This window comes from Amblyomma mixtum, chromosome 8, assembly GCF_055824585.1.
Source record: "Amblyomma mixtum isolate Tamu chromosome 8, ASM5582458v1, whole genome shotgun sequence".
In the NCBI taxonomy this organism is placed as follows: domain Eukaryota; kingdom Metazoa; phylum Arthropoda; class Arachnida; order Ixodida; family Ixodidae; genus Amblyomma; species Amblyomma mixtum.
The window spans coordinates 139,813,768-139,835,485 of NC_143019.1; the positions used below are offsets into that span (position 1 = coordinate 139,813,768).

General features: G+C 47.3%; 1 protein-coding gene across 4 annotated transcripts in view; it reads left to right on the top strand.

Moving 5' to 3' along the window:
• LOC149334628 (uncharacterized) overlaps nucleotides 1–21,718 on the top strand; it is an 86,759-nt gene that overhangs the window by 35,331 nt on the left and 29,710 nt on the right. For 2 of the 4 annotated variants that reach the window (XM_089555271.1, XM_089555273.1), the window contains exons 4-8: nucleotides 4,474–4,706; nucleotides 8,171–8,306; nucleotides 13,441–13,625; nucleotides 16,176–16,342; nucleotides 19,436–19,635. In XM_089555271.1, the coding sequence (XP_089411397.1) occupies nucleotides 4,474–4,706; nucleotides 8,171–8,306; nucleotides 13,441–13,625; nucleotides 16,176–16,342; nucleotides 19,436–19,635 (921 nt within the window). Of the gene's footprint in view, nucleotides 1–4,473; nucleotides 4,707–8,170; nucleotides 8,307–13,440; nucleotides 13,626–16,172; nucleotides 16,343–19,435; nucleotides 19,636–21,718 lie in introns of all 4 variants that reach the window. The other 2 variants (XM_089555270.1, XM_089555272.1) reach the window with 1 other exon arrangement.

Sequence of the window (21,718 nt, forward strand, 5' to 3'; positions counted from 1 at the left end):
TATGCAGCGTCTTGGTTTCAAGTAGCTTTTGACATATACAAACACCAAAGCAGATCGGGGTTTTTTAGAGTGCAGCTCTTAAGTGCCCATTCGTGGGTTGAGCGGCATTGCCGTCTCTGTCTTCCTGATCAAAACAGGAGAACAGAGATGGCAACGCCACTCAAGAGGGTTCAGCTTAAGTTAATGACGACGCAGCGAACTATGGAGCGAAAAATGATGGGTGTAACGTTGAGAGATCGGAAGCGGGCAGAGTGGGTGAGGGAACAAACGCGGGTTAATGACATCGTAGTTGAAATCAAGAGGAAGAAGTGGGCTTGGGCAGGGCATGTAACGGGAAGGCAGGATAACCGCTGGTCCTGAAGGGTAACTGAGTGGATTCCAAGAGAAGGCAAGCATCGCAGGGGGCGGCAGAAAATTAGGTGGGCGGATGAGATTGAGAAGTTTGCGGTGGCTGCAACTGGCGAAGGACAGGGTTAATGGGAGAGAGACATGGGGAGAGAGGACTATTGCCCTGCAGTGGGTGTAGTCAGGCTGATGATGAAGATGTCTGTCGCTGTTGGAGGTGTAACCGAGTGAACGAGAGTACCGCTGCTTAATCGTAGATGGCGCCAGAGTGGTGCACATCATAGTGGGCAGTCACTCATCATCGCCAACACATGAGTGGCGGTAGGGTGGCTAGGGGAGGGGAGGCTTGTCTGCCGCAGTGCGCACCCATGCGCTCCCTCCTCGCAGTCGCATCACGCCCCGTTCCATTGGCCGGAGGTGCTGTGAAATGTGCTGCATGCAACAGATTGTCTGCATCGACTGCGCCACTCACAGCGTTGTCTTCCTAGTGTAAACCATCTGCTTACATAATACAGTGCAAGACAGTCTCGGCGAGTTCTTTCTGAAGAATGAGCGACACAACCTGTGAAAGTGCTTCATCTGCTGCTACTCCTAAACGAGCTGTCCGAGCAGGGGCTAAGTGCCGTCGTTCAGAGGACCCTGCTGCTTGTGCTGCTGAAGCATACAGAGGTGCGCTTAAGTCTCGCATCAGAGAATATCGTAATCATCCTTGGAATTTTTTCTGCACAGCAGCCCTGTCCGATATGTCTGCATATGCTGCAACTAAGACTATCCAGGGCCGCGGCTGGTACCTCGCCTGTATGCGTCAGCCTGCTGCATGGATAAAAGCTGCCGTGCTCCACGTGACAGACGAATTGTTGATTGAATGCGGACTGTTCTTTCTTAGCCCCAGTGGACATTTTCAGTAGTGACACGGTAAACCTGTGGGGCTCTTCCATAGCTACTCTCTACAGCCAGCAGTAGACAGAACGACATCCTTATCGAGTGCAGCGAAATGTACTTCCTCTGCTTCATGCTTTCAGCCCAAACAAATTTACTGAGAAAAGGAAACGTTGATTCACTTGATTTGCGTGGTCCGGGGGCAGGGTGGTCATAATCTATGGTGGAGACATGTTTCCCAAGATGCCTAGGCAGTCAGCATTGCTCGAATTCTGCTGTGTCACTTGCCTGCCCCCACTGCATGCTCTGGAGGATCCAAGGGGTCCTGCAACACCTTTTGAGGGCAGTAATAACTCGTTCAATTGCCAGATAGTGTTGTCATAAACATATAAGCCAAGTAAGGCACTTCTATATGCAGCAGAGCACCGCAGTTGCGCTTGTAAGCTTGCGGGCCTTTTCCGGCGGCTTCTTTAGAACTTGTGCCCTCTTTGTGTCTTGCGTGTACAGGCGCGGCCATAAGTAAACGGACCACACTATTGCGTTCAAAGTGCAATCACGCTTTCTCCATTGGTAATGAAGAAGCGTTGTTTGTCTACACGAAAGCCCACCAACTTCCTCTACCAGCATACGTGTACCACTGCTGGAAATTTCAGTTAGATGACGCGTGAAAAACATTTTTGCGTGCTCCATTTACTTTTGTCCACGCCTGTACATATCTAGGTTTAGAAATGGCTGTTGGTGAGATTCGTTCTGACGTCTCGGCTGCCTTGGTCCCGGCTAGTCAGCCACATCGTGCTGGAGTGTCAGGAAGCTCCTCCGCCGAGGGATTGATCCCGTGCACTCTGGCAACCTGGCGATGGGGAGGAGTGTTGGGGGTGCCATCGGAGGAGCAGTTACCTTTCATTGTCATCATCATCAGCCAGACTACGCCCACTGCAGGGCAAAGGCCTCTCCCCCATGTCTCTCCAATTAACCCTGTCCTTCGCCAGTTGCGGCCACCCTATCCCCGCAGTCTTCTTAATCTCATCCGCCCACCTACCTCTCTGCCGTCCCCTGCTACGCTTGCCTTCTCTTGGAATCCACTCTGTTACCCTTAAGGACCAGCGCTTATCCTGCCTTCACATTCAGTTTCCAAGGGCGTCCTGTCCGGAGCCAGAGATTCTTAGCACCCTCCGCTGCGTCACAGGTCTGACCGCCGCCCCGGTCAGTTGCTCTGCAGCCCCTGGGGACTGTGGGCCGAGGGTTAATTGGGTGGTTCATAGAAGGTTGCGGCCAAGTACTAAACCAGGGTGGCCAAGTCCTACTCTGGTAAGGAAGTACGCTGTCGGTTCTAATGCTGAAATTCAACAGGCAGATCAACAGGCACAGACTATGCACATCCCATTTGTTTTTCTCCAGTGCCTTGTCTTCTTTGTACTTTCGTGTTTGAAAATCTGTCATCAACCAGTCTTCCTTGTGCGCTCCGTGAGTTCAGACACCTATGCCTCTACCAAATGCATTAAAAAAATTCTTTGCTGAAGGATATTTGTGCAGTTGTGTCGTTTAACATCCCAGGCATATTGTAACTTTCTCAGATAGTGTTGTAGGTCCCCTTTTATGAAAGATCGCATTGCTACTCTGTACAGCCAGCAGTAGACAAAATGACATCCTTATCGAGTGCATCGAAACGTGCTTCCTCTGGTTCATGTTTGCAGCCCAAACAAATTTACTGAGAAAAGGAAACATTGATTCACTTGATTTGCCTAGTCCGGGGGCAGGGTGGTCGTAATCTATGGTGGAGGCATGTTTCCCAAGATGCCTAGGTCTGAAAACCAGGTGCACTAGAATGCACATCTTGGGCGCCAGAGTCGATGAGTCCGTCGGCCACGCCCCTACGGAAACAGAGGTTCGCAGGGGTCAATGTGCGTACATTGCCAGATAAGGTGACGGGTGCAACATGTACAGAGGACAAAACGCTTGTCTAGAACACGTTTGGGTGTGTTTTGGGCTGAACACCGTCATCTCTACTGAAAACATTTGGTTTAAAATGGCCTGGATGTAAGCATGTACAGTGAAACTCTTAAGATTTCATCGTCATTTTTTGCCTTCCTGGTCACAGCTGCTTTGGGAGCTGCAGAATACAGAATTCCGTCGTTCTAGACATGCGTTTTGCCCTCTGTACATTCGTTGCGCAAGTTGTGAATTCAGTGATAGCTAGCACAATTACTTTACTGAATCCCTTCTGTCCTGGCACAGCCCAGGTGTCCGTGCCATGGAAGGCTTTCACTGCTCCTTTCCTTCTTGTATAACTGCTTAAACCCCTATGATGACTCGCACACTCTGAGGGCCACAGCAGAGTGATGACCCTTCTGCCTTGAACCGGGCTGTGAATGAATAAATGAACTTTTACTGAGGCAGAGGAAAGCCTGTGGCCATGCTTGCGGGTTGAAGAAGTGAAGCAAGAAGTGAAGCAATGCTTTATTTAAAGGGGGGACAGGGGTCTTAAAACTAATTTTTTTATTTATGAATAGAATCTCATGAAATTTTGCACACAGATGTGTTCTTCTCTTCTGATTCCAAATATGTAATCATAACTGAGCTGGTGGTCTTAAATCTGTATTACAAAGTCTAGAATGTAATTAGATAATTTCTTATGCAGCTTTAATGAACTTTCTCACTGCATTTTGTTGCGTTTAACTACATGAATTGACAGCCAGGTAGTTCCCATACCCGATGACATTCGTTTTTTTCTAAAGGGGTGTCATCGTGATATGCTACGTCGAGAGTAAAAGGTCGCAGTATTTGACACTGCAACTCGTTAAGCTAATTGTAAATTGCCATATATACATGGCCTGGACAAAAAATGTAATGTCACCGGGTACGGGAATTAGCTGGCTATCAAGTCATGTAAGTGAAAGCAACAAAATGCAGTAAGAAAGTTCATTAAAGCTGCGTAAAAAATTACCTAATAACACTCTAGAATTGAAGATAAGTTTTGACCTAAGACCACCAGCTCAATTAAACTGCGTTTTTGGAATCGGAAGAGAAAAACTCATCTATGTGCAAAATTTCATGAGACTCTAGCCACAAATAAAAAGGACAGTTTTGAGACCCTCGTGCCCCCTTAACAAAAGCCAGAGCCGTACAGAGCTTGAGCGTCAGAAGCACCCTATGCTAGGCTTCGTGATGAGGGAGCAATTTCCGTCTGCTGTTGGAATGACTTGCGTAGTATCGTGCCTGTGGTCACAAAACCCTGCGTGTGTTGTTCAGGTGTACTGCAGTCCCGCACGGGAGACTGGGGTGAGCACATTCGTTCCCTTCGTGGCGAGCAACTACCTGTACAACTCGGAGGAGAGCAGCATCACCTGGTGTGGGCCCCAGTCCCTGATGCAGACCATGTACTGGGACAAGCTCCGGGTGTCCGTCAAGAAGTCCTCGCTCAGCGGAAGCCACACCAGGGGGCCCTGCTCCGACATCCTCATCACCGAGCTGGAGAAGATTCGGTCAGCCCCTCCCTTACTCTGCTCTCGTATTTATACTGCATTTCATACACAGCAGGCAATGCTGCGGAGGTTGCTGAAGTAGTGCGTCCAGGAAACCACACTACTCCGCCACATATCATTTGTTCTTCTCGAAACTCCGGTCATTGTTTGGACGAATACAAAGAGCGGTATGAATAGTAGCATTGAATATCAAGGTCGAAGCTGTGAGGCGCTCAGTGTTCGGGCTCTCTGGCCATAATTTTCATGGAGTGCGAACTACTTTTTGGGCGTGGATTTAGTAGAGGCGATTTGCCCTACCAACCTCGTATCATACTGCCACCTGTACTTTTTGCTTCTTGAAATTTCGACGAGTGGCAGGACGAAAATGTGGCAAGAGGTAAAACGAATTCCGGGAGGTGCCAGTCACAGCACTTAAGATTTGTCGCTACGAAATATGTTTGTGTTCGCTTTGGTTGTATGGCGAACTACTTTTTGCGTGCGGACTTAGCCTGCATGAACAGGCGCTCTAGCTTTGGCAGTGTTGCCTGCTATGTATGAAATGGAGTATAGTGCCAAAATGCATTCAGGGCACTCTTGCACACCACATTTGCTTGCGGAGCTGTTTTGCATGCATACTGAGGAGCTCATCAGGATTCACTAAAAACTTCCAATCGCTCGAGCAAGGTATGATGCCGGGCGAGTCGGTAGAGCATTCTTTGAAAGCACAGTGCTGGCAGACAGTGGACGAGAATGAAGACACTCAGAAGACACACAATTATGTGTCCTCTGTGTCTTCTTTCTCGTCTGTTGTCTGCCAGCGCTGTGCTTCAAAAGAATGCTTCCAATCGCACACTCTGATTGCAAAATTCTAAATTGTGCCTTTGGAAGCAATTGGAAGTTGTTTCAGTTGCAATGCCTGGAATAATTAAGTGTGACCACTGGGACAGGGAAGGTTGAATTCAAGCCGCTGCCACGGCATAGTGGTTGTGGTGGTCGGCTGCTTATCCAAAAGATGCGGGCTCAATCCCAGTTGTGGCAGTCGCATTTCGATGGAGGCAAAACGCTACAGGCCCCGTGAACTGTGTGATGTCACTGCACGTGAAGTACTCAGGTGGTTGAAATTTTCCAGAGCCCTCCACTACGGCGTACCTCATAACCTGAGTCGCTTTGGGACGTTAAACCCCATTAACTAGGGGTGTGCTAATATTCAGTAACTTCGAATATTTGATTGAATAGCATGGCATTCAGTATTTGCTTTGAACCGAATTTTCAGTATTCGAAATTTCAAAGTATTCGTCTCTCGTGAATAGTGTTTGAGGGACGCTTGTCCGCTTGCTTTATGTGGTTTAGGTTTTGAGTATTGCCAAGGTTAGCAGTTGACTATGCCTCACTTGACCATTCGTTTTGGAAACTGCCAGTGCCAAGCTGTGCTTAAACTGACGCTGCACGCGGGCAGCACTGCCGCTTCGCTTGATGGAACTAGTGCAGCGAGTGGGGCCAAATCAGAGAGACCTTAACTGCCACCTGCCACCTGGGCAGCTTGCTCGCTATCTGGTGGGCAGGTTGGAATGGTGCTGCAAGGTCACATGACCCAGGTAATGCACCTGCCTCCTAGGCTGCTCTCTGGGGGCCACCTGCCAGAGCCATGCCCTTTATTTTTTGCTCACAACGCCATACCAGATTTTCTGGGCAAAGGGGCCTTTAAAGGTGTCGCGTTAAAAATTGATGGCACGGTTACCACTGTGTAGCGTGAGATTGAATGACAGTTGTGGCTTGATTTCTGTATGCAGTCACCGTTCCTCCTCTCCTGGTAAACTCTCCGGTTAAGCTTTTCTATCATCCTGCCTTCCACAGCAGCCATCATCCGGTTGGTGATGGGTCTGCTGTCGCTATACCCTCCTCTCAGGGTAGCTATCCTCTGGGTGGTTCCCATGGCAGCCACCCACCAGTTATGCCCCTTTATAAGCTCTCGCCATACCCTCCTCCTCTCCCAGTAACCGCCCACTCATTGCACATTCCTCCACTCAAGTCGTGCCCTCCTGTTTCTAGGCTGACCACCCTCCCAGTGGTTGTCATGGCAACCACCCAGCAGTTACTCTGATGACTGCAGCATGCAACTGCTGCATGCGAAACCCAGGAACCAGCGCTTTTAACTGCTGTCTCTCTAAAAGTGAGAGATTGCACAGCCCTGTACTGCCTCCATCAGGCGGGGAGAACCGTAGCAAGGCTGTGTGTGGGGTTGAAGGTTTGGAGAGGAGAGGGGCATCAGTCTTGATCGAAGTTGATAGTGGGGTCGAGGAGTGATTCTTGTATAGGAGGACTTGCCTTTTTCGTACAGCTGTTCAGTGCGTGCCTCTCCCACGCCAGCTCCCACTGCAGCAGGCAAAACCATCCACTCGCTTCTGAACCAGTCTTGCTTGGGACGATCGCCCCATTTCTTCTACGATTGGCGACACTTGACTACGCATCGATCTCTTTATTCTCCCGATTATGGCCCCCTTGGGAGAAGGCACATTTTGGCCTTTGGACCAGAAACGCGTGCTCTAAGGACGTAGTAGTCCCGGAGAGGTTGATTCGCAGGTACTTTATGCGTAACGAGACCGTCCCTGCGTCTCTCACGTGTGTTTGTTTTCAACCAGTTTAAAGCCCACTCCCCATAGGGTGCCTCATATTGCTATTGACAGAAGTGGAGCCCGGTACCTCCCTCCTTTTGTAGGGGTCTTGGCTGCGCTAGGCAAGGGAGATGGATGGAAGAGAGAAGCAGGTCAGGCTGGGGAAGGGAGCCAGGCCCACCTTGTGCAAAATTATTATTACTGGTGGGAGGAGGTGAAGGGAGAGGGGAGGAGTGGCAGGTGGGCCTGTAGAGGTATGAGGGGACTGGGCATGCCTGTACGTTGGCTGCTGGACCATGCAATGATGCAGAAAGATCTGAGTGAACCCTGCCCATTTCTCCCGAACGCTGTGCATTGGTGAGTGTCGTAACAGGAGGCAACTCTGGTTTAACTCCCACACCTCTGCCTATTTCCAGTCGTGTTGTCTTTGCGCACACTGTTGCCTGCACAGGCAGCCTGCTCAATCCTGTGAGAGCACGCCTAACAGAGCTGGTAATCTTAGTGGTACCATTAACCACGGGAGAAGTGCAGTGCTCCTCCTTGGAGCTTTTTTGACCGAAGAATTGAGCAAGAGGTGGGGTGTGTATGTTGATATTGGTCCGAAAAGCAAAATGTTGGAAGCAAACACTGGCTCCTTCGTTTATTTCTTCATAACACCTTACAGGGCCCAGAAGGGCATTGAGTAAGGGCGACAAAGAACTGCATATGTACAGGGGAAACAAGCTGATACAACAAGAGGTGCAAGGGACAAAGTAAAAAGAAACTATTGTACACGGCAAGGTGCAAATATACGTAGATTCATGTATTCACAATGCCTTACAGGGCCCCATAGGGCTCCCATGGGAAACATCGTGAGCCGATTCCTCGTTGCAGGCGTCTCACCTTCCACCCGTACCTGCTGTGGCCCCTGGCCGTGAGCCCCGTGCAGAACATGGACGACGTGCTGCTGGTGTTCGAGTGTGTTCACTTCGGCAGCCTCTTTGACGTGCTGCACAACAACAGTGGCCAGGTGAGGCTGCACTGCTCTTTGTCGACGGGTGTGCAGTGATATTTGGATTGAGACGAGACAGGCCTTTTTGCTGCAGTGGGTGTAGTTGACCTAATCGTGATTGTGATTCCCATTTGAATAATGGTACTCTGCTTGGTGCAAAAAAGTCATTTTTTGTTAAAATTTTTATTACCTAGACAAGAAGCTAGCCACCAGACAAAATTCAAGAATTTCTGTGCCTCTGGTTTAACAGCTGTTTCTGTTTACATTTGTAATGGGGCATCGGGGGAGTAACACAGGACGCCCTTGGCCCATTGTTACCAACAGCTCAAGGAGAGGGCTGAGTCGGGCTGGTTGGTTCATGTTGAATGGTACGGCGAAACAGCGCTGACGGACGGGACGGAAGAAGATGAGACCAACACATGCGCATGTGTTTGTCTCATCTTCTTCCGTCCCGTCCGTCAGTGCTGTTTTGCCGTACCATTACCAACAGCTGTCTTTTTAGTGTATAGTGTCACTGCACTACGCATCTGTCCCGTGAGATTCACACCTAACTGTGATAGCCTCGGACAGAGCTTGAAGTGAAATGCTGGACTCGTATGGAGGATTTGTTTTTCCTGTTTTATGCATACGTGTAATGCCCATCATTTCCAGGTTGTGCGCGGAAAATTTTTTAGACTTGTACAATTTGGCGTGGCGTGTTCCCACACAATAGCTTCTGGTGTCTGTTCCTTGTGCGCACACATTTGTTCAGGCCAATACTTAAAGCTGCAATGTGCATTTTAAATGCCGCAATAAAATGGAGAGTTGAGCTATTTCGTGCATGCTGCTGTGGAAAAAAACAGCGCTGAGACGAGGGACAAAGAAAAAAGAAGACAACAGACAATTGTGCGCCATTGCAGATAGAAGGGCCAGGGAAGAGGAAAAGAAAGGAAGAAAAACAAAAGAAGGTTGCCAGATTAAGCATGACCTTAGGTTGGTCCGTTGTGCTGAAGGGGTTGTGTACGAAGTGCCGTTCATGTGTGGGAAGACCTATATAGGTCAAACAGGAAGGTGCTTGAACACCTACCTAAGAGACCACAACTCTTCTTTGAAAGGGGCTCTGTCGTCAAACTTGGCCTTGCATTACAGGAACTGTTCCCAGAATAACCAACCTGATCCTTCTGAAAAATCATGTACCCCCATTTTTAATGAAACTATGATCCTGTACAAACACAAAGATAAACTAACAAGGGAAATCAGTGAAGCTTTTCATATCCACAAAAACAGTGACTCGTGCGTGAGCAGCCCCTCTGTAACAGTTCATGACTGTGAACTAAAGTATCTTGATCCAGGTGATTGATGTATCACTGTAGCTTCTGGTGTTGCCAGGCGCTCTTGGTTGTCATTGGAGTATATATTGCAGGTTGTTTCTAATAAACCTTCAGTTGATAGTCAGTGCTGGTCCTGTTGCCTTCTTCTTTCTTTGTCTCCCGTCTCAGCGCTGTTTTTTTTCCCAGCATTTTAAATGCCACGTTGACCTGTTTCATACTAGGCCAGTTATAAATGGGTACAGCTGCATGGTTTACACCTGTCCATTCATTTCCACTGTAAATGGTGACTCTTTCCATTTGTTCAAAAAAATGAAGGGCTGCACATATGATGCAGAGTTGGTGCAGGCTTTGTGAGCACTCCTGACAAAATTGTCGAAGATGAGCCAGCACAAGGAATGATCATGACTGGCCTAGCTGACAAGGAGACGACCGAGTCTGATGGTTTCCTTTTGAGCGATAAACGAAAAACTGACGAGGTTTCAATGTGGGAGAGATTTAGTAGCTCCTTTTAAGCTTTGTGAATAAATTTGTGAGCTACTACACTTGCGAGTATATGCAGAGTACGGGCTCTTCAACTGGCCATTGTATGAGATATTTCGCATAGGTGTCTCCTCTTCAAGTACACAGTGTAAAACTTATAATTGACGACCTGTCAGGTGTAACCCTTTGCTAATAATGACCAGTTAAAGAAGCCCTGAAACACCTTCTGAGGAGAGTACATAAACTGCTCATTCACTACGGTCATGAAAACTTGGACCCAAACAAATACACGCTGCAGAGAACCCACAGTGAGAGAGCCCTTTCTGGTGTCTTTTAAGGCGAAAGCCTTTAATGCCTCATACTGTCGTAAGCAGCCGTGTCGGCAGATGTGTCCGCGTTTCGACGTCACTACTTTAAAAAAAAACTGTGTCGAGGCTGAGAATCAAACCAGGGCCTTTGGCATTTGAAGCCATTAACTACTCATTTGGTATTTGAACTAGTCATTAACCACTCATGACTAGTTAGTCATGATTAGTTAATGAATAACCAGTCATGGCTGGTTAGTCATTAGTCATTGATCACTCATGACTAACTAGTTGTTATTGATTAGTCATGACTAGTTGGTCATTAACCAGTCATGACTAAGCATGACTAATGACTGGTTAGTCATTAAGCAGTCATGACTAGTTAGTCGTTTACCAGTCATGACTGGTTTGTCATGGCTGGTTAGTCATGACTAGCTAGTCATTAGCCAGACATGACTAGTTTGTCATTAACCAATAATGACTAGCAAGTCAACTAATTAGTCATGACTAGCTAGTCATTAACCAGACATCAATTAACCAATCATGACTAGTTAATCAATAACCAATAATGACTAGTAAGTCATTGTTCATGACTAATTAGTCATGACCCAATTAGTCATGGCTAGACAAACGAAGTCGCCCCATAGCCGCCTCGTGTGTACCAACAGCTGTGTGGCCAAAGTTGCATGGAAAGGCTTTTGCCTTGTGCACTTTAGATCGTCAAAGTGGCCCCTGAATTTTTTTGAAACTCTGTTCTCCGTGTTGCATGTCTGTGTATGTTCTATTCAGTTAGATTATTTCAGACGTCGCACAGCCACCATGGCTGTGGCCAGTCTGCTTTGTCCGTGCAATGGGATTAGTGCAGAATTTTCAGCGCGCAAAAAGTGACGATAGGAAGGAAAGGTAGACAATGAAATTTAACTTTTGTCTGCAGATAACTCAGTTAACTAGGATCTTTGTGAAGCAGTGTCCTTTAACATCACAGGCATACTGCAACTTATCGAGAGCTCCTTTCAGAGTCCCCCTCTTTAAAGATGTAGCATCTCTTTACATCGCACTCAAACTTTTCCAGCCTAAGAGATTAGGGAACAAAAAGCTACATGCTCCAGAGTGCTTCTAAATCAACGTTGCACCAAAGTATGCCAGTCTGGACTGCTCCTAAATGTGCATTGCTCTTCTCCAAATTGAAAATTTTTGTGCTCCGAAAGTTGCTCTGTGTTGCGTTTTAGCAGTTACATCACTGAACCACCCTTTGTGTGCCACCTCTGGAACCGCAGTATGCCACCACGGATGTAATGAACTGTCGTGTGTTACCTCGGATGTAATGAAACTAAGCACCATTTGAACAGCCTCCCTGATGATGCTACTAATACCAGAAATCCCGCTGTGTTTCATGATAAGATAACCGCAATCCTCGCCTAGTGTCTCAGTTCTGTGTGTTTTTGCCAACAATCACTTGTATTGCTGTTTAGTGTGAACTAACTTGTGCACTTTTTAGCCTCACTGTCAAATCGTTTTCCATTTCCATGTTCCCACATTTTGAAACTTATCTAATTACTGTGTATTGTATAACTTCAATCGTATTCTACTCAGTGCCTCTTGCTAACTATTGTATACATTTCTTTTAAGTTTTTTTTTGCGCTGTTCTCTGACTTCTATGTAGGTCAAATGTTTAGGGGAATCCCCCAAGGTGGAGTAGATTTGTAATGAGGGAGTAATTACTCATTGACATCCACCCGAGCGCATCCATATGGCTACAAAGGAAAGCTATACAGCTTTCTCAGATACTTCACAGTTAAAAAAAAATTCATCCTGGTCCGGGGTACGAACCCGGGACCACTGCTTCACCGGAGCAGTCGCTCTACCAACTGAGCTAACCGGGACGGCAAGCTTATGGTAGGGCGAGAGCGAATTGATCAATAACTCGAAGTGGGAACAGTGTTGGTCAAATGTTGAGGGGAATCCGCCAAGGTGGAGTGGATTTGTAATAAGGGAGTAGTTACTCATTGGCATCCACCCGAGCGCAGCCTTGCGGCTACAAAGGAAAGCTATACAGTGGTCCCGGGTTCGAACCCCGGACAAGGACGAATTTTTCTTTAACTACGAAGTTTCTGAGAAAGCTGTATAGCTTTCCTTTGCAGCCGTATGGCTGTGTTTGGGTGGATGCCAATGAGTAATCGCTCCCTTATTACAATTTCTATCTACTGCCCCACTCACACAATGCTCCCATGTAAAGGAGCGTGTGAGTAACTTGAATAACAGACTTTCTTGTCTGGATACCACCGTCTCATGCATAGCAGGCAACGCTGCCAAAGCTAGCGCGCCTGTTCGCGCAGGCTAAGTCTGCACGCAAAAAGTAGTTCGCCAAACTTTATTACAATTTCTATCTACTGCCCCACTCACACAATGCTCCCATGTAAAGGAGCGTGTGAGTAACTTGAATAACAGACTTTCTTGTCTGGATACCACCGTCTCATGCATAGCAGGCAACGCTGCCAAAGCTAGCGCGCCTGTTCGCGCAGGCTAAGTCTGCACGCAAAAAGTAGTTCGCCAAACAAACCAAAGCGAACACAAACTAATTTCGTAGCGACAAATCTTAAGTGCCGTGACTGGCACCTCCCGGACTTTGTCTTACCTCTTGCCACATTTTCGTCCTCCGACTCGTTGAGATTTCGAGAAGCAAAAAGTACCCGTGGCGGTATGACACGCGGTTGGTAGGGCAAATCACTTCTACTAAATCTGCGCCCAAAGAGTAGTTCGCACGCCGTGAAAATTATGGCCAGAGAGCCCGAACACTGAGCGTCTCACAGCTTCGACCGTGATTTCCAATGCTACTACAGTGTTTCATACCACTCTTTGTATTCGTCCAAACAATGACCAGAGAAGAACGAATGATACGTGGCAGAGTAATATGGTTTCCAGGAGGCACTACTTCAGCAACCTTCGTAGTGTTGCCTGCTGTGTATGAAACGGAGTATAAGGATGTGGTGATGTCAGTCTTGGATATGAAACGAATGCTTGGCTGCCCCCACTGCTGGGCCATCCAATCCAATGCAGCTGCTGAACAATGGGGGACCCCTGAGCCGTGGCCGTCTGCTGCTGGTGCTGCAGCAGGCGTGTGAGGCCCTGCTGTTTCTGCACAGCCGCCGGTGGGTGCACGGGTGCGTCTCCTCCCACTGCGTGTACGTGGTCACCCCCTGCCTTGGCAAGCTGGGCAACTTCGAGTGCGTGCAGCGCACCAGGTGATTCCCTCTCCCTCCCTTCTTCTTGGGCCCCCTCCCTCCGGAGAATAGGGCACTCACCTTTGAGTTCATCATGCAACAATAGCGCAACAGGAACACGAGGGACGGAAAGGAAACGACACAGACAAGCGCTGACTGCTTGTCTGTGTCGTTTCCTTTCCGTCCCTCGTGTTCCCTGTGCGCTATTCCTACATCATGAACGTGAACCAACTTGCCCAACTTTCGGCTGTGCTTATCTTTGTGCTCCAAAAGGAAGGAAAATGTCACTCATTTTGAAAACCTTTCCTCGGCTTGACAAGTGTCGATGACGATGGGGATGGTGGACTACGTGCCCCCCCCCCCCCCCACAAAGAAAAAATTTGCAGATAACCCGCACCCCCACTTTTTAAACGTGTTTTCTTTTTTTCACATTTTGGTACGAGTTATACGCGAGTAAATACGGTATTTTAGTTCTGTCTGTTTACCTTGATATCTAGCTGCCTCGTCGAATCACTGGATAGCTGGGGCGTTTGATTCCTCGAGCAGTGTCTACCGGACTAGGCGGCCCACCCACATGTTCTGAAAATACTGAATAAATAAAGATGTTTTCAATCAATCAATCAATCATTACACTTCCAATTCTTTCAGTTGCAACTTAGCGCTTGTCCTGTATCCCTCGGGTGTCTAAGCCCCCTTCAGATCATTCATTTTGGTGCCTTGTCATCATGGTCAGTGCATCTGCGCATGACCACCGTGCATTGCATGGACATACATGGATCACGATTTTTGCCTGCATCATCATTGGTGAGACGGTGCAATCAAGCTACTGAATGGCCCTTGCACTGCCTTCGCAGTCACTGGGCACTGTAGGAGTAGTATTCTATATTCTAGTAGTAACTAGTATTCTGCAAGCATGCAGAATACTAGTCTGGTCGTCTACCTTGTGCAGTTTCGCATTCTCACGTGTAAGCAGTGTTAGGTACCTCTGCCAGATTTTTTACAAGCCAATGCTGTACCTGAAACAGCTCAAGTCTGCAGTCAAGCTCTGCCCACATCCAGGACTGTCGCACAGAATTGCTCCACAACGACAAGGTGGCCCGTTGTAGAAACATTTCTTGGTACCCAAATAAGAAGGCACTCAACCACAAGAAAAAAAGATAGTGAACTCTATAATTTTGATTCGTGGCTTGTTTAAACTCGGGCATTGAAAAGTTGATTTTGTTTACTGTTGTGATTGGCTAGCAGAGTAATACTGGATGCCACGGACCATGGCCCAGTGTTAACAACTGCTGTTTTCTTAAGTTGTCTGCTGCTGTAGTCTCTAGACAATGCATGGATATATAGAATATGTACAATGTACAGATTTATGGCCACATGAGACAAAAGTAAATATATTTGCCAGAGTATTCCGTTGAAATGCGGCCGGAAGCACATAGGCCAGGCCAGACAGGCTGATGCCTCATTGTTAGATCACGAGAACACAACAATGATGTCAGGAATGGTGTCAAAGGGCATCTTGCTGGCCACATCAATGCAAAAGAAAAAAAAGGAAAAACAAAGGAGTGTCCTGGCTGTTATCCGGATTTCAAGAGCTCTGTTGTCATTGATTCACACAAAGATTAGCTTACGAGGCAAATTATAGAGGCGTTCAATATACATTCGCAAAAGGACGATACCTGCGTCAGTGCTGCCTCAGTGTTTCTATCTGAGAAGGAAATGCTTTTCATGTCTGCTAATCCGTAAATGGTGTTTGACGATAACACTGTTTCAGTGCTTCCTTATTTCAAAGGTTATTATCTCCTCCTCTGTGTTAAGAAAGAGGTTAAGAGGGGATGAGGGTCTTAAAAACTTTTTTACTTGTCGACATAACTTGCTGAAACTTGGCACACAGGTGTATCATAGAATGCTGATTTCAAATATCAATTTAGATTTCAAATATCTCACTTGGAAGAAAATTTATTGCAAAATAACATCCAAATTAGGCCATTTCTTACGGGCCTTTATATAGTAATTTATCAGTTAGAAAAAGCTTATCTACAGGCATTTCCAAAGGTCCACCGCACATCCTAAAGCTTTCTTTTTGACTTTAAGCATGATATATTAGCAATTAGGACAAATGTGGACTAATTACTGCCACATAATTTTTTCTTTTTAACTTTGTTATTTATTTATGATCACCAGAATCATTTTATAGACATTTTGTTAGCTTTAGGATGTGCTTTGGGCCTTTTCAAATGTCTGCTTATTCTTAAAAAATTCTTAATTGATAAATTAATATAAAGGCCCGTGAGAAATGACCTAATTAGGATATCTTATTTTGCCATATATTTCCTTCCATCGGAGACATTTGAAATCAGCATTCAGTGATATACCTAGGTGCTAAGTTTCAGAAAGATAAGTTAACAAATAAAAAAAAATTTGAAGACCCTCATTTCTCCTTAAGTTAGTGCCCGTCCTGTGTGTCCCCCTGTGTCCGTGTCTGTTTAGCGCCTGTGGCAAGTAAATGTATGTATAGGAAGGCAACAGAGCACTTAAGTGTGTGGATGATCTCCCTCCCTCACTGTCCAGCAGCGAGGAGGAGTCCGAGGGTGGTGGTGGGGGGGCGTACGCTGCCCCTGGTGAGGAGTTCCTGGACTACTACTACCACTGGATGGCCCCCGAGGTGCTGGCCGGGGGGCGGCCCACGGTGCTGTCCGACCTGTACCAGTTCTGCGCCGTCCTCTGGGAGCTGTTCGCCGGTGAGCAGGGGACCACTCTTGACTGCAGGAGGCTGAAGGTTTTTTAGGGGCACATCTACTTCTCCTTCCAGAAGGGGGCAAATACGGGCTGGTTGGTCCATGTTTGAAGAACTGGATATAACAGCACAACGGAAGACGAGACAGGAGAGGGACACACACCAGCGCTGGTGTGTGTCCTCCTCTTGTCTCATCTTCCGTTGCGCTGTCTTATCCAGTTCTTCTACTTCTCCTTGTGTGCCGCATGTCATCTCTTCAGCGGCCCAGCTGTGCGTTCGTATTGCTTTGTGTGTTGTGTTTGGACTAAAAAGCTCATGCCATTTTAGTGCAGCAGGATTGAGGTTGTCACCTCACAAAAATTTCTGGCTTCTCTGTCACAGAATCCCCTGACTGGTCGAGAGGGCTGGGACCTCATCAGCACTCCCAAATTTGAAAATCTGGGGACGTGTCTCTCATTGCATTATCATATGACATTATCCTAATCCAACCCACTAATCCACCTAATCCATTTTGTTGGGTGGCCCTACTTCCAAACTTTGGACGTTCTTAGAAATTTTTGAGTCCAGTCAACTTGTATCGCATTTTCTTAAAGAAGTATAGGCACCTAATTTTGGTGGCATGCTTTCTTCTCTGCAATGATGCGGAAGACACTACTATGCATGAATTGGCATGTAGTGTATTCACCTCCGAAATAGTTTATAATCAAATATTTCTCTCGTGCTGTTTCGGTTTCTGCAGCCGAACGATGGCTGTGACGTCGAAAGAGAGATTATAGGTCACATGAGGCATGAAAAAACGTCGATAAAATTGCTGCTTCATCTTTTTAATTCACTACAGTGCTGAAGCCAGCCTTCCTCAAGAGACAGGATGACAATGAGTGTAGAAGCGGCATTTATATTGCAGTTTTTTCATGCTTCACGTGTTCTATAACCACACTTTGACATCACTGTCACCGTTCAGCTGTTGAAGCCGATACAGCACGAGCAAAAAAAATTCGATTGTAAATTATTTAGTGGTCTTAGGAGAATATCGGGAGGTAATCCATGTATAGTAATTAATGCCTTACGCATCATTACAAACAAGAAAACAGGCACCCAAAAGTAGGGTGTCTATAGGGACCGGACAGCTGGACAGGTGGCGCTGTTTCTCAGAGCTTCCCTCGTCGCCGGAATGGGCCACAGCACCAGACGGTGCATTGGAGTGGCAGTCTGTCACTGGTTTCTATGGAGTTTGCTTCAGTGCTCTTAATTTCAGTTAATAATTAAATTTAATTTAGGCCGTAGTGGAGGGCTCTGGCAATTTTGACCACCTGGGGTACTTTAACGTGCACTGACATCGCACAGCACACGGGCCTCTGGAATTTTGCCTCCATCGAAATTCGGCCGCCGAGGTTGGGATCGAACCCGCGTCCTTCGGGTCAGCAGCCGAGTGCCGTAACCACTGAACCACTGCGGCGGGTCTAAAAAGCGAAGTCTGGGCAGACGTGTTGTGTTGTTGGCTGCACTAACAGCTACGCAAACTTGTTGGATGCTTCTAACGAATCCATTTTTTCCCCATTTTGGCACCGCATTTTGCGTTCACATCTAAACACAATACAGTAGAACTCCGTTCAAACTTTTTCGCCAGATCGGGAAAAAAAACGTAACAGCCGGGAAAACGCAACAGTGAGGATAGTTCTGAAAATGAATGAAAGCAGTGCAGCTTTGACTTGAAACAATTTATTTCTGCAAAATGATCTTAGGACTCTAAAAAATCGAGAATGGCGGATTGCAGTTTCTTTTGCTCGCTGGACAAACCGCTGAAAGGCCGCATTGCTGTCAGCGTCACTTTGTGGTGCGATGCACATACCTGCGGAGGAGGTCCAAAGCTGCGACAGCTTCTCCAAAAATTGAATCTGCCAACTCCCAGGATTCATGCTCCTCGTCGTCATCGCAGTAAGCAGCTTCACTCGCACCGAATTCACATTTGGCCAAGTTGGGCTAATTCATTCGTTAATTTTTTCCCCTTGCGTGGCTGTTTTTGCGCTTCTTAGTTGACCGCGTGTTGCATACCGTCCCGGGCATGTGAGCGGCAGAGTAGACGACCTTTGCGCCTGCTTTTGTCCAGTGTGGCTGAAAAAGATCACGCCATCTTGCACTTCACTCGATCAGGCTGTACAGGCCCATGGTTTTCCCACCCTGTTAGCTGCTTGACGGTGGAACCACAAGCACCACAGGCAAGCACTCTACCAGAGTTGGCAGCCTGTATTTCCACTGTGCACCTGAGAAGTGCTTCTGTCAGCTGCAAAAAGTGCTTTCTGATCAACATAGGTGCGTGTTTGGCTGATAACATACCCTACCTAGGTTCTGTCAGCGTAGAGCGTGGAAGCTCATGGCTATAAGCATCAGCGGGTGGTGTGGGGAAGCACTACTGGTGAGCCAAGCAACACTTGTTCCCATCCTGTGCGGCGTGTTGTGGTACTCTCTACAAGGTTGCATATACCCCCTCTCTTTCACGTGCGAGCTGAAGCTACTTTGAACAATGTGACCTCCATAGTGGAGTAGTCACTTGAGTCAAAGGAACTTCAGCTCATGGTATTATACTGTATTATACTGTATTGTATAATACAGTATTATTATACAAGGAGAACGCAGCGAGCTATGGAAAGAAAAATGATAGGTGTAACGTCAAGAGATGGGAAGCGGGCGGAGTGGGTGAGGGAACAAACGCGGGTTAATGACATCCTAGTCGAGATCAAGAGGAAGAAGTGGGCTTGGGCAGGGCGTGTGATGCGAACGCAAGATAACCGCTGGTCCTTTAGTGGATGCCAAGAGAAGGCAAGCGTAGCAGGGGGCAGAAAGCTAGGTGGGCGGATGAGATTAAGAAGTTTGCAGGGATACGGTGCCTGCAACTGGCGAGGGACAGGGTTGATTGGCGAGACATGGGAGAGGCCTTTGCCCTGCAGTGGGTGTAGTCAGGCTCATGGTGATGATACCCCCTCTGTTTCACTTGGGAACTGAAGCTGCTTTGAAGAATGCGACCGCACAACCGCCACAGTGGAGTAGCCAGTATACCTGAGCTGGATATGCTGTCTGACCCTTGCGTCGTTCATTGCAGAGCAAGTTCCGTGGGGCTCAGCGGACCGGGCGGCCGTAGAGCGGGCACTGACCCAGGAGCGGCGGGGCCTGTCGCGGCGCTCGGAGCTTCCGCCCCCACTTGACACACTGGTGCACGCAGCTCTGGCACCAGACCCCGCCGACCGGGACGCCGACCTGGAGGATGTCTACCAGGCGCTGGCCGCCGCCGCACATGATGAGGTGAGCAGTGATACATACCAGCGCCATAAGCTAAATGCACTCCCGTCACATGACAAAGCCTACCAAACAAGTGAATTGCTCTCGTGGCTGCATCTTCCATTTTCTTCGCGACCGATAACCCGCTTTCATGTTCCTGCTTTCTGGGCATTTCCGCTGAGTTTGAATTGTCTTGTGCCTATCACTGATGCTATTTTTGCTGTGCCAATGTGCTCCCACACGTGTTGCACTGGCTGGCTATTGTACGCTGGCGCCCTTTCTGCTTTTTAAGGTGATGTATCGTTTCCGAAAAATACAGTTGCAAGTTTGCGCTCGTGTGTGTGTACGTGTTTATCCCTTTGTCTTGTGTTAATCTGCGCATAGTTTTCTTGAATATGTCAGAGAAATTGTTTTGAGGCAAGTGTTGGCAATGAAATAACACTTGAAACAAATGCTCACTGTGTTCTGGGACCGTTGAAATTTCCTTGTAATGTAGGAGTGTTTAAGTTGTCATCGTGCCGTTTGCGGTTTCTTCATAGTGAAATTTCATGATTGGTCAATTGGGGTCACATGACCCTGATGAATGTTATCATGGTCATGTTGCACCCCAAGTGACCAGCCAAAGAGCACCGCCAAATTTGAAATTTCCTGATTGGTCAGTGTTGGAGATGACATGAGATAACAGAAGTTTCCAAAGCTTGAAAAAAAAGAGGGGAGGGGAGGCATCATCTGTAGTAAATATGCTGTGGAGTTGAGTCGGTCTCAACTAGCGATCCGATGAACGCAGCCTTAGCGATGCCCGCATTCGAATGCCAGTAATGTCTGAGCGTGTCAATAGCATCACCCCCTGCCAGGATACATAAGGGGTTCACTGACAATGGATTGAGGTTACTTGGTTTGGAGCTTAGACGATTGTTGTCTGCTGTGTTTTTCCTTCAGTGTGTCTGCCTTGACACGGTGGCAGCGACACGACTTATGGCTGCAACTACTTAATGCAGAGGTTCAAAGATGGCCAGAACACAGGATCTTCCGCAATAGCATGTTGACCTTGCCTTTGTTTAGTTTGTAGCTGGGTTTGCGCCCCAACCTGGCTGGGATTTGTGTATTGACTGACCCCGAACTTTGAAAGAGTGATACAATAAAAAAAAAAGCCATCTATGTGGCAATACTCGAAACCAAAACCACATAAAGCAAGTGGGCAAGCGTCCCGGAAACACTATTCGTGTGAGACGAATACTTTAAAAATTTCAAATACCGAAAATTAGATTCGAAATGTGTGGGCTTATTGTCTGCGGGTTTCTTATAAAGCCTAGCATGTGCTAGGGTGTCTTTCCGGATTGTGTTGCATCTGTATGTTATGTGCGTCAGGAAATCTTTTCTTAAGATGATCATTGGCAATTAAAATAGGGCGGTATTTCCACAGAGTATTGTTATGTTTGGAAGGGTGTTCGAGAGTTATAAGTGAAGGAGGCCACTGAATGTTAGCTTCTGTTCGTTTTTTTTGTTAAGTTGCTCGCCTCGTTGGAAAGAATTGTGAAGGGAGTTCTGAGCCACGCCCTTGATAATTCTTTCAACATAAGCCAGAGGACTTCAGCAACTGCACAAATATTGCAAGAAATGGTCGGTGGCCGTGAAAGTGTGGGACCCCTGCCTTAAGTCTGAATAGCTCTCAAAGCTACTGTCGGGGACAGGTCTCCAGGATGCAGTAGCACTAATTCAAGCAGATAGCCTTGTTATTAATTAGCTGGTGGCCCAAGGTTATACCCAGTTTTATGAAACTGTTGTTGTTCTGTCAACACTGGGATTTGGCCCGCTGAGCACTTCCTGTTTGAAGAATTAGGACGGGTAGTAGCCCCAGGGAAAGAGAGAAGCAGGGAAAGCTGGCGCGTCTGTCTGCACCGGTGCCTTGTCAAAACTGGCGCGACACATGTCTGTCTGCACCGGCGCAAACCTTTTCAAATGCTGTGCCATTGATACCAGAAGTACTTTGGGGTTAGTATCAGCACTTCAATAAAACTTCGGTCGGGGCTAGTTGGTACATGTTGTTGTGAAGTTGCGCATAAAGTTAAGAACAGCACAGACCAAGGGGGCACACCTTGTGTCCCAT